Raw genomic sequence first — 12,233 nt, 5'->3', positions numbered from 1 at the left:
CTTGTGAACTACACTGCAACTATGATCCGTATCAGCCAATATAGTCAGAAGTCCAATATAAAAGTCAAGCTGTTACTAAATAATTCAAAAAGTCTCTAAAAAAACCCCCATGCAACAAGTAAGCTCCGGTTAAGTAAATGCTACCGCTGCGAAACATAATGAATGATTTATCCAGGCGCTAGTAGTTCTTTATTTTAAGTTCCTTCTGTGCAGTTTGAAAATGTGTTTAGAAATTCTTTATCATGTTATCTCTGTGTGTTTCTCCGCAGGGTCACAATATCTTCTCCAACCTCTCGTCCACAGAGTACAGTGACCTCATGCAGCTGCTGAAACAGTCGATTCTGGCCACAGATCTCACGCTTTACTTTGAGTATGTTCTGCTGAACACCACGCCGCTTATTAAACTGTCAAATCTCCTGATAGTGAGATGTCCACAGAGCTCGGCTGACTCATTTACAATGAAGCATACTGAATCTATCCCTGTGCAATGTTAACTGCAGGTTTATTTGAGCTAATATCGCCCCCTTGTGGATTTTATGTCTCTTACACCTACAAATACAGCTGTCTTGTCTGCCTTTAGGAACAGAAACACTTTCTTTGAGCTTGTCAGCAAAGGAGAGTACAACTGGAATGTGAAGGCTCACAGAGACATGTGCAGGTAACGCCCTGCACGCACAAACACAGAGTCACCACATCTTTAATATCATGAATATCACGCGAGATAAATCTGTTTAATTCCTCTCAGATCCATGATGATGACAGCGTGTGATCTTGGTGCTGTCACTAAACCTTGGGAAATATCACGCAAGGTGAGAAATACTCTCTTATGTGTGAAAATAAGTTATTTTTGAACCATTTTAGAGCTAAAAAAAAAAAACCCCAGTTGATTAATCCATAGCAGCAAGCAACCAGTGGTGGATGAAATATTCAGATTTGAATTGAAAATGTTACTCATTCAAAAAAATATTTTTAAAAGTATTAAAAGTACTCACTGTGCAGTCAAGTGTCAACTATGACTGTAATGTGTCATTATTACTCATTCATTAATGTTAAAGCAGGATTTTACTGTTGGTAAAGGTTAAACCAATGATGGTTTTAATTATGGATTCATCTGCTGATTATTTTCTCTATTACCCAAAGTGACACCTTTACAATGCTTGTGTTGTCCAACAAACAGGTCAAAGCTCAACATTATTACTCAAACAATAGATTATTATTATTAAAATAATTTAAAAAGAAAAGCAACAGATCTTCACATTTGTGAGGCTGGAACCAAGAAAGGTTTTGACCTAAAAAATGACTTAGCTAATAAAAATAGTTTTCAATTAGTTTTCTGTTAATTGTCTTGTGTTTTGTGTGCAAATCGTAATTGGATAATAAGTAGTAACAAAAGCTGTCAGTGAAATATTAAAAGGAGAATATTTTGGTCTGTAAAGTTATAAAGTGGCATGAAAAGAGTACACTCCAAGTAGAGTATAAATATGTCAAATTTATACTTAAGTGCAGAACTAGAGTAAATGTACTTTATTTTACACCACTGCAAGAACTATTTAATTATTTACTTGTTTAAGTCCCTCTTCAAGTAAAAATGCCAAACATTAGTAGTTCCCACTTCTAAATTATACAGATTTGTTTCTTTTCTTCTCTTTTCTTTTAAAAACCATACGATAGATCAATGGAGAAACTCATTGAATCAATAATGAAGCGAATCATTGCAGCTCTACACTGATCTTTTCTCTGGCTGCAGGTTGCAGAGCTGGTGACCAGCGAGTTCTTCGAGCAGGGCGACAGAGAGAGATCAGAGCTGAAGCTCACGCCCTCTGTGAGTACAGCCCACCGTCTCTGCCGTTTCTTTTTTTTGTTGCTTTTTGCAGTTTGTTTCACCTCCGTGACCTCCAGTGAGCTGATGACGGCGAAGATACATTTTCTCCGCAGTTCCAAAACACTGACTGTGTAAGAAACATGAGAGCTCGTGTCTCGTAGTGTGAGAAAAGTGAATTGTCAGCTTGACCGCTCCACTGCCTCGCTGCGGTGCCAAGAGCAAACTGTGGACCGCGTAACAATCATTCTTAAAAAAAAAAACCTCCTCCTACACAAAGCAAACACTGACCTTTCTATTCATTCAGTAAACACGCAAGGCAAGCTGGTGTATTGGGAGCTCCACTAGCTTTGACTTTCTGATATAATAAACTGTATTTATTCATGGCCAGATGATGAGACGACCGGCCCCTAGGCACAGACATGCAAAAGGTCCCAGCCCCACTGAGACACAGACACAAAGACTGTGGTGGTTTTTGCCTTTTTTGTTCTTGTTTAAAATCTCTTTGTAGTCTTCATTCATATTTTTGGTGTCTCTTTGCAATCTTTTTGTTGTTGTTTTGCCCCTTTTTATAGTCCCTTTGTATCTCTTGTGGTCTTTTTGTCAGACGTTGTGGTGTTTTTGTGTGTCTTTGGGGTCATTTTTGCCTTGTTGTGGTCAGTTTGTGTCTCTGTGCAGTTTCTTTGTGTGTCTTTGTAGTTATTCTATGTCTCATGTTCTTTCTGTGCATCTTTGTGATCATTTTGTGGCTTTTTGTAGTTGTTTTGTGTGTCTTTGCAGTTGTGTTGCATCTCTTTGCAGTCATTGTATGTGTATTTATGGTTATTTTGCATCTCTTTGTGGTCGGTATGCCTCTCTGCTAGTAACATTTCAATTATTTATGTCTCATGTCTTTTCTGTGCATCTTTGTGATCATTTTGTGGGGTTTTTTGTGTCTCTTTGCGGTTGCGTTTGCATCTCCTTGCAGTCATTGTATGTGTCTTTGTGGTTATTTTGCATCTCTTTGTGGTATGTAAGCATCTCTGCAAGGAACATTTTTGTGTTTTTGTGTCTCTTTGGGGTCATTTCTGTCTTGTTGTGGTCAGTTTGTGTCTCTGTGCAGTCGCTTTGTGTCTCTTTGTAATCATTTTATGTCTCATGTTCTTTCTGTGCATATTTGTGATAATTTTGTGGGTTTTTTGTAGTTGTTTTGTGCATCTTTGGAGTTGTGTTGCCTCTCTTTGCAGTCATTGTATGTGTCTTTATGGTTATTTTGCATATCTTTGTGTTCGGTATGCCTCTCTGCAAGTAACATTTCAAATATGTTATGTTTCATGTTCTTCTTTCTGTGCATCTTCGTGATCATTTTGTGGGGGTTTTTTGTGGCTTTTTTGTTGTTATTTTATGTCTCATTGCAGTTCAGTGCATCTCTTTGCAGTCATTGTATGTGTCTCTTTGTGGTCTGTAAGCGTCTCTGCAAGTAATATTTGAGTTATTTTGTGTCCCTTGCAGTTGCGTTGCTTCTCTTCGCCTGTCTTTGTGGTTATTTTGCAACTGTTTGTAAAAAAAAAAAATCTCTTCTGGTAACATTTTGTAGGTGAAGGCCAGTGGACACTTTGGGCTCCTGTGCCTGTGCCAAGTAGGCCTGTTTAGTAATCCACCCGTGATTTAATTTTTCTCATAGTAAAAATAGCACAGTAATAATAGCAGGGAAAGACTTTCCCATCATAATGACGATCTGAGTTCATAACGTATCTGGACTGTCCTCAAAGCCACAGCACCACAACAGAGGAGCACTGTGTGTTTGATTGAGGAGCTTTGAAGGCTGAACTGTGTTACAAGTTCTTAGAGAGGAAAAACCAACAGCTTTCTGTGTGCAATTAATGACTGTTGACTAATCGAGCCAAGCCACATTGCCTCCCCTCTGAAATAACTAATGCGGTAGCCTCAGGTCTGCCACTTGTATCAAACCTTTACCGCTGCGTGTGTGTGGGTGTTGGAAATTAAATATTAACTTCTAAGTCATAGCCCAGTAACTATCTCCCTAGCACAGCCTCAGTGGAGCCTCTCAAGCTCGGGCTGCAGAAGAATGAGGTAGAATAGAAAATGTACGTGAAATAAACTCAGTTGTCTTGAGAGACTTTTCTTAGTAACAGCAGCATTTTAGGACTTGTAGGTGAGCAGGAGCACATTGCTCCTTTGTTTCTCCTGCACAAATTTAGGTGTAAATATAGTTGCAACATATAACATGCATGCATCCACACACAACCTGTGCAACACTTAACCTCCATGCCAAATTTCAGCCTCCTAGGGGAAAAATTATGGCTGCTAGAGGGTGAGGGATTTCATTTTTTAGACATGCAGAGCTGCTGGTCACAGCTGCTTAATTGTAACTTTTGTGTTTCAGGCCATCTTTGATCGAAACAGGAAGGATGAGTTGCCGGGGCTTCAGCTGGAATGGATTGATGGAATTTGCTCGCCGCTGTACGAGGTAAACGCTCGCAGCTTTGCCGCTCTCTGGCCTTCATTGTGTTTGCTTGTCACACACACACACACACACACTCACATCTGCCTCTGACATCAGTAGTCACTGTCCTTCCTCAGCTATTGTCCCTCTCACTGACGCCAGCAATGAAGCCGTCACTGACGACTATTCAACTCTCTCTTTACAGCCACAGATTTCTCACAGAAAAAGAAAAAAAAATGTTCTTTTTTATTGAAAGCTCTGAAACAACTTCAAGGTTGCATCCTGTTCTTTTGAGAAATGCAGAATGAATGTGCACTTTCTGACTGCGAGGCAGCTCAGAGGTAGTGGAGTGTGTGAATAGAGCTGTGATGGTCGTCAGGTTAAATCCCCTCAGCAAGACAGTGTACTTTGGGCTTTGCTGCACAGTAATGAAATAAGGACTGACTCGTGGCTGCACATCTTCTAAGGCATTTTAACACACAGAAAGGCTGGTTTTATTGTAGGATCCCAGCCCAGCAAATGTTAGGGTCAGAGCTAGTTGTTATCTTTCTGGGAATTAATGGAAATCTATACTGTGTCCTCGTCGGTATAGTAATGTGTGTGCGTGTGTTCCTGAATGACGTCAAGCCAGACTCACCTGCCCCTCCCACTGCCGGCAGCAGCGGCTGTGTGGGAGAAAAATGCAGGCTGACTTACTGAGGAGATTAGGGTTGTTAAGAGATGAGGCGTGCAGAAGCTAAATTCATGAGAGCAAACAGTTGTGAAGGGAGTCAAAGATAAAACTGTTCATTCATTCTCTGCTTTTGTGCTGCTAAACCTCTTTCCTTTTTTTTACTGTCATATTAAACACATTACTCTTCATCATCATGAGTAGAAAACAAACAATAGATCATCTTCTCATCTATTGAATTGTCCCAGGATCAGGGTGAAAAGTTAGAGCAGACTTATCTGTTCGGGGCTCTGGTTTCACCATTGTTACAGTCTGTGTAGTGTAGATAAAAAGCATCAAAGCGGTGTGTGTTGTCTGCGTGGGGGGTTTGTCTCCACGCCGCCTCATGTAAAAGGCTGATGTTTGGAGAATGCAGATACGGAGCTCACGATCATGCTGCTGCCAATTAAACTTGCAAGGGGGAGAACAGAGGAAGTTCAGAGGCGGCATGGTTTTTGTCCGTGGGCGGAAGAGATCTCGTTCTTGATCTCGCTGATCTCCTTCTCCTGGCGGTGGCTCGCTACTTTGTGGAATATTAATCCCCCCATTATATAACCTTCCATCTTCATACCCCACCATATGACAGGCTCTCTCTTCTTTTTCTCCCAAGTCTACCTCAGTGGAAAAATGATGCTGCACAGAGCAACGACAATGCCCCACTGTGGATATATAATGGATACATAAACTGTTCTCCTTTAGAAAAATCTCTTCTTTTAACCCACAAACGAGACAAATCCAGAAAAAAAGATGATCAATCCTCTGTTTTGTCATTTTTGACAATCAAAGCTGTATGTAGGCCACATGCTATCACAGTATGATATTATTTTTATTGACAGTTATGATTACGAGTCCAAAAGGGAAGCAAAAATATTCCGTATACGGCACCGGGTCACTAGGGGTGTAAATTGTGGGTTTCATCACGATACGATATCAGATCGATTCACAACAACAATACAATATTTGCAGATATCACAAAGTCTGCAGCAGCACAACTTCAATTCGGTTTCTATTCAGGAGCCTGTGATCGGTACAAGACGATATCATCTACCCATTTAACACAACCTGTTACATTTATATCAACTGACTTTACCATGTTATCTCTGAGCTCTTCAAGGTATTTAAATGGAAAACAAACCATTCCTTTTTTAATGCAAGAATAGAAAGAAAAATAGACCTTCTATTCACTTGTAGTGCCACATTACATTTAAGTGCAAATGTTTTTTTTGGGTTAACTTAAAGTGCGGGACGGTGGTGTAGTGGTTAGCATGCTTGCCTCACAGCAAGAGGGTCCTTCGGCTTCCTTCCTTCATTGGTTCGATTCTGTATGGAGTTTTCTCCCCGTGTCAGGGTTCTCACCGAGTCATTCGGCTTCCTACCACAGTCCAAAAACATGCAGCTTAGGTTTAATTGGTGACTCTAAATTTAAATGAGAGCATGAATTATTGTCAGCCCTGTGATAGTCCAGGATGTACCGCCTCTCAGCTGGGATTGGCTCCAGCGCCTCTGCGACCCGAGTTCAGATAAGTGGTTAAGATACTAGACGGATGGAACTTAAAGAGCCTGTGATGATCTTTCAATTATGAACATAGACCATTCCCAAGATAGAACCTGTCTGCTCAGTTTGCTTCTCAAAACAAAACCGAAAGATGAATCCTTGAACAAACTTTAAGGAACACTCCACCGTTTTTTCATATTAAAACATGTTATTCGGTCAAGTAAGACGAGTTGATACAGACCTCTTGCGTCTCAATGCGTGCACCCAATCGCCCTGGCGCGCAGTAATATCATCACTCCTGAAAAATCTTCTCCCCTCAGGAGTGATGATATTACTGCGCCGAGTCGAAGTGCTACCAAGTGCTATTCCGCCATACATTATAGTTATCCTTTTTATCCGCTTAGAAAAGCGCCACGTTTTATTTTGTGTCGCCATACTTGGTCGTTTAACTACTCGTGTAGCTGTATTTAAATAGGGAAAACGTGGAGGAGTTTGGTCGCTTCTAACTGTCCATCTGTTTGGATCCTAATGAATGAACTGGGCTAAGCTAAGTGCTAGCCAAGTGGCGCCGCGCGCCAGGGCGATTGAGTGCACGCATTGAGACGCAAGAGGTCTGTATCAACTCGTCTTACTTGAACGAATAACATGTTTTAATATGAAAAAACGTTGGAGTGTTCCTTTAACAGTGTGATAAGAACTACTTCAAATGACAGAAACCATTTTTGGGAAAAATGTTTAGCTCTTGTCCCATCTGCTAACATGGATGAGCAGGATTTATGACCTTTACTGCAGCCGGCCACCAGGGGGTGAATGAGATGTTTTGGCTTCACTTATGGAGAGCTGTCAGGCCGTCCATCTTTATATATACAGTCTGTGGGCGATATTCCTGCTTATCTAAACCAGAGGCGTGTCGACCGCCATCTATTCTAAATTATACAATGGCTATGTATAAGTGCCTCATACAACCCCATTAAAAATCCAAACTATCCCTTTAAAACACCTTTCAGGACATAATATGAATTTTTAATGAACAAAATGGGCAGAGGCTCTTTTTATTTTTTAACAAAGAAAACAGTGTTGATGTCTGAACTGGGCCACATTATAAAGCTTTGTTCCGGTTGACCACCCACACAAGTGATTTAATTGTTTGTGTGAATTAGTGAATACACCCTCTGAATATAAATGTATTTAAAGCTCCGTTAATTGGCAGCTGTGATTAGTTGTGTTTTCTCCAAGTGTAACAACACATTTGATTTCCCTTTCATATGTACAATACATAATCCCCAGTGTGGGTGTACTTACTTACCTTCCTATTTATTTATTTCATTTTTACAACGGCCGCCCATTTACTCCTGTGTGAATAATAATATGTGTGAATAATGTTGTGGTATGTGGGACCCATGCCCACATGATATATTTCCATATGAAACAGGGTTAATGAAACAACAACTCATTATAGACTTCCTTGGAAATCCAATACACAATGTGAGGAGAACATAGGGAACAAAATCCCCACTTCTTTTAGGTAATTTATTAAAATGGCAGATGACAGCTTTGACTATGCTGCCACTTACAGTTCAACACAGACAAATGAGAAAGACGACTTATCTCCGTTATACACGTGCTTCTAATCTCTAAAGAGCAGCCACTTCATTGCCTTAAACTATCAAGCTACTGTATGTCGCCGTTATTGTAGTGGTGTGTTCTCTGTATTGTTTCAATTGTTTTGTGCATTGCATGAATAATGTGCTGCATTTGTAGCCCCAGTCTCTTGTGCCTCTCTGTATTACCATCACACTACTCACACAGCTAAGCATCTGGTTCTCCAAAAAAATAAAAAAAAATGGATATTTTTAAAAGGTCATATTTAACAAAACTCATTATTTTGAACCACAGACTGTATTAAAGAAGTGGACATATTACCCTGGCTGATTCAGGAGGGCCCTAAACCTGTATTCTTTCTTATAGCCAGCAGGGGGCGACTCCACTGGTTGCAAAAAGAAGTTTCGATTGTGTAGAAGTCAATGACAGCTTAGAAGTCTTGGACTCAAACTTAACCCATGGCAATTACTCATAGAGGTTGGGGGTAAAAAATCGATACTGCATAGTATCACAATATTTTGCATGGTAATATTATATCGATTCATGGCCTATATTTAGCATTCAGACGACCCGTATTTCCTTTTTTTTTTGCAATGACTTCAATAAAATTAGACTTATTTTTGCAACCAGTGTAGTCGCCCCCATCTGGCTATTAGAGAGAATGCAGGTTCAATGCATTTATATTGGCTTCACTTTTCAGACACGTAGGCTATGTTAGCATGCAGTAATTAGTATACATAAAACCGCACAGAGGTGCTAGCATGCCTGTAAATTATCATAAAATATTAGCAGATATTTGTTGCAAAGAAAAACAAATAGCTCTGTGAGCGGCACAAACTGGGTCCTCTTTTTTTGTCTTCATATTTCATGTGTAATTTTCCATTCTCATGTTTCTCCTTTCCCTCTCTCTCTCTCTCCCTTTAGACTCTTGTCAAGTTGAATACCAAACTCCAGCCGATGGTTGACATGATCAAAGCTAACAGGGCCAACTGGGAGGAACTGAACAAGAAAAGACAACGTGGCCAGAGTGTTTCTGCGCCCCCGAGCCCCTGCAGCGGAGACAGCACAGAACCAAGTGGCTGCACTGTGGTAAAAACGGGCAGCTCACTCTGCTGCAGCGGCGACGCTGACGGCACTCCATCTAAACCCGTTAGTTAGCTTCTGATGCTGTTTCCGGAGCTGATCTTTTAGGCTTTCTTCCTCTTAATGTAGCCTGGCTGCAACAGAGGCAGTGCAGTGCATGCAGAGGTTCTTGGGCTCTGCTCCTCTTCGCTTTTGCTGCTAGAGATGAGCTTTAGACTTGAGCGCGACGCTATCATAGAGGTTTTTCTGCTCCCTTCAGTCTTCCCGTGCTGGAGGCTGACAGAGCTGTGTTTGGCGAGCTTGTCGGAGCAGCTACAAATCAGCTGATGACACCACGTCAGAAAGGAAACTCAAACCACTGTGTCAACATGTCAACCAGTGAGCTAACACTAACTACTCTGGGCATTGCACAGATTTTCAGCACAACAAGGCATGGAGCATATTGGAGAGGAATGTTTGTCTCTGCTGTGGTTCGTTTTGCTCTCGTTTTGTCTGGAGTAACAGGGATATTTTTTGTAAATCTGTACATAGGCTATTAAGTTATTTACAAGTGCTGTTTGAGAACCTGTAAGCTCTGGATGTAATGTGGCTGTAGTAGACTTTCTGAAGGATAAAGGGGTGCAGGAACAGCAGGACCTTTGACAGCGCTTGCAATGCAAATTGAGTGCTCCGCTCCCTCCCTTCCTGTGCCTTGTTTTAAGATCCTAATGAAAAATGCATGGCCTCCTCCTCACTGAGATTCTTAGATAGTATGGAAATCCATGTTGAACCATGACATATTTTTTTGCCATAATTTATAAAAACCAATGACTGCAGTTATGTCTTGACCCCATGTTAGCCACAAAGCATTAACATTATATACATATAGATATCTATTTTGCCCAATTTTATAAATGCAGGGTCTCACACACACAAACACACACAATGTGCCTTGAAGTTGTTCTGATACCAATTAATTTCTGCTGAAACTTCATCTGATTTAACACTGACAGCTGAACCATAAAATAATCTTACATTTGATATAAACTTACGAAACTACTTATATTAAATAGTTTTAATATTTAAGGAAATACACTTATTCATATGAGAGGACACCACTTTTATATCTGTCTCTTTGGTCCTGTTCAGTCCTGCATCAACATACAGCCCAGTCCAGGTAAGAATAGACTCGAAACGATTTGAGATCTAAACGCTCAAACCACATTCGGAGGTAGTTGGAGCCGCATGTGGGGACAATAGCAGTGTGAATTTGTCCCGGGCAACATTAGGGATTACCCTGCAAGGTGGCTGAAATCTTGCAATATCACAAAGTCACCCAAGAGTCAGCTTCACAAGATCACAAATCCCTTTTGTCAGGCGTCAAGTCTCAAATCAGCAAGCTGTGAGCAGCCACTGGCAGCTACAGGCGTGGTTTAGGCACGTGATGTTCAAAACAACATAAACGGTGATTGACAGATGGTTCAGCCAATCACCTGCCAAGTATTTTTGTTAACCTTCTGTCCTTTTCCAGTTTCCAATGTCTGCTTCTCAGATGGTTCTGTGTAACAAACCATCTGGCAGTGTCAGGTTACATAAAGGACCGCCCACTCAAGTGATGTTCTCATGTCACAGAAACCACTGAGAAATCAATGTTAATCTCGTGTTTTCAGTGTTATTATTATACTGTCGGTAATGTGTCAGTGTTTGTGTTCTGGTGCTCGGCACGGATCTCACAGCCAGATGTGAACTCACCTACTCAGAGACACCCACTTGTGAGCCGATTACTCACGATGCATATTGGTGATGCAGGTCTGAACAGAGTCTGGAATAAAGCTACAGCCAGTTGACAGTTAGCTTAGCTTAGCACAAAGACTACAAACAGAGGGAAACAGCTAGCCTGCTTCCGTCCAAAGGCAATAAAGACCAACCAGCATCTCTACAGCTCATGAATTAAAGTGTTTCATATTGTTTGTTTGATGTGAAAAACAACGACATGTAATTTATTGCAACCAAGCATTAATTTAAGAGTTTAAGATTAGGACTGCTCAATTATGGCAAAATCATAATCATGATTAATAAAAGTGAGATCACAGCAAATTTAATACAGTTACGCAGTGACTATGGAAACATTATGTTACAAGCCTAGATTAATTTGTAAAACAACTTGAACCTAAAATATGATTGAACTGAAAAATACACAAATAAATCAATGTTAAAAAAATTAGATAAAGAAAAACTATGTTGTTACATTGGAGAAATTCCACCAATTACTGACAGCTACTAAACAAATATATATATATAAATATATATATATATATAATGATATTGGACAAAAAATTGACAAAATTAACCAGATCAAATATGTTGTAGTGCACTGTCTCAACAACCTGAAAACTTCAGAATGCGCTGAATAATCGTTTTATCGCAAATATTTGTTTTCATAATTGTTGGAAGGCAAGACCATAATTTAAAATAATATTTGATTGATCACCCAGCTTTTCTTTAGATGTGCAGGATGATTTTGTTCCCTTCAGACAGAGCCTGGCTGTTTCTTCCTCTTTCCTAAGCTAACCAGTACCTCTATTTGAAAGTGGTATCCTCTGATCTAACTTACCGCCACAAAGTGAATAAATGTATTTCCTAAAATGTTGGACTTTTGCTTTAATCTGATTTCTTTTCTCAAAGCTCACAAATGCTACTGAAACAGCTTTTATAACCTCCAAACGAAGACTGAGACACTGAAACTGGTAGTACTGAAGTGCCCATGCAGTCACAAGCTATTATTTTTTTATATTATTATTATTATTATAAGTATTATTTTGAGTTGGGGTATGCCTTATGAATTGTGTTGTTGCTTTGTTAATTGGAGTTAAAAACGTGACTGTGCACATTGTGTGGCATGGATCTGTGTGCTCTACTGTATTTTAGTTAAAGAGCTGAATTGAAGTCGACCAGAAACATTTTGAATTCCATGTTTTATGCAGTATTAAATTCAACCACTTGCTAAGGATGTAGCAAACGTGAGCCAACAAATACCTCGTACTTTGAACTTCATCAGTAAACACATTATCTCATCGTAAATGCATGATTTAAATTCTAT

General features: G+C 40.0%; 1 protein-coding gene across 1 annotated transcript in view; it reads left to right on the top strand.

The window, feature by feature from the left end:
- pde11a (phosphodiesterase 11a) overlaps positions 1-11,420 on the top strand; it is a 49,538-nt gene extending 38,118 nt beyond the window's left edge. Inside the window, exons 15-20 of the mRNA XM_059343202.1 lie at positions 270-370; positions 581-658; positions 746-809; positions 1,748-1,822; positions 4,206-4,289; positions 8,996-11,420. Of these exons, the coding sequence (XP_059199185.1) occupies positions 270-370; positions 581-658; positions 746-809; positions 1,748-1,822; positions 4,206-4,289; positions 8,996-9,229 (636 nt within the window). The 3' untranslated portion in view covers positions 9,230-11,420. The remainder of the gene's footprint in view (positions 1-269; positions 371-580; positions 659-745; positions 810-1,747; positions 1,823-4,205; positions 4,290-8,995) is intronic.
- Positions 11,421-12,233: the final 813 nt, after the last annotated feature.

This window comes from Centropristis striata, chromosome 10 (assembly GCF_030273125.1).
Source record: "Centropristis striata isolate RG_2023a ecotype Rhode Island chromosome 10, C.striata_1.0, whole genome shotgun sequence".
Classification (NCBI taxonomy): Eukaryota; Metazoa; Chordata; class Actinopteri; order Perciformes; family Serranidae; genus Centropristis; species Centropristis striata.
This window is presented reverse-complemented; position numbering and strand designations above follow the sequence as displayed.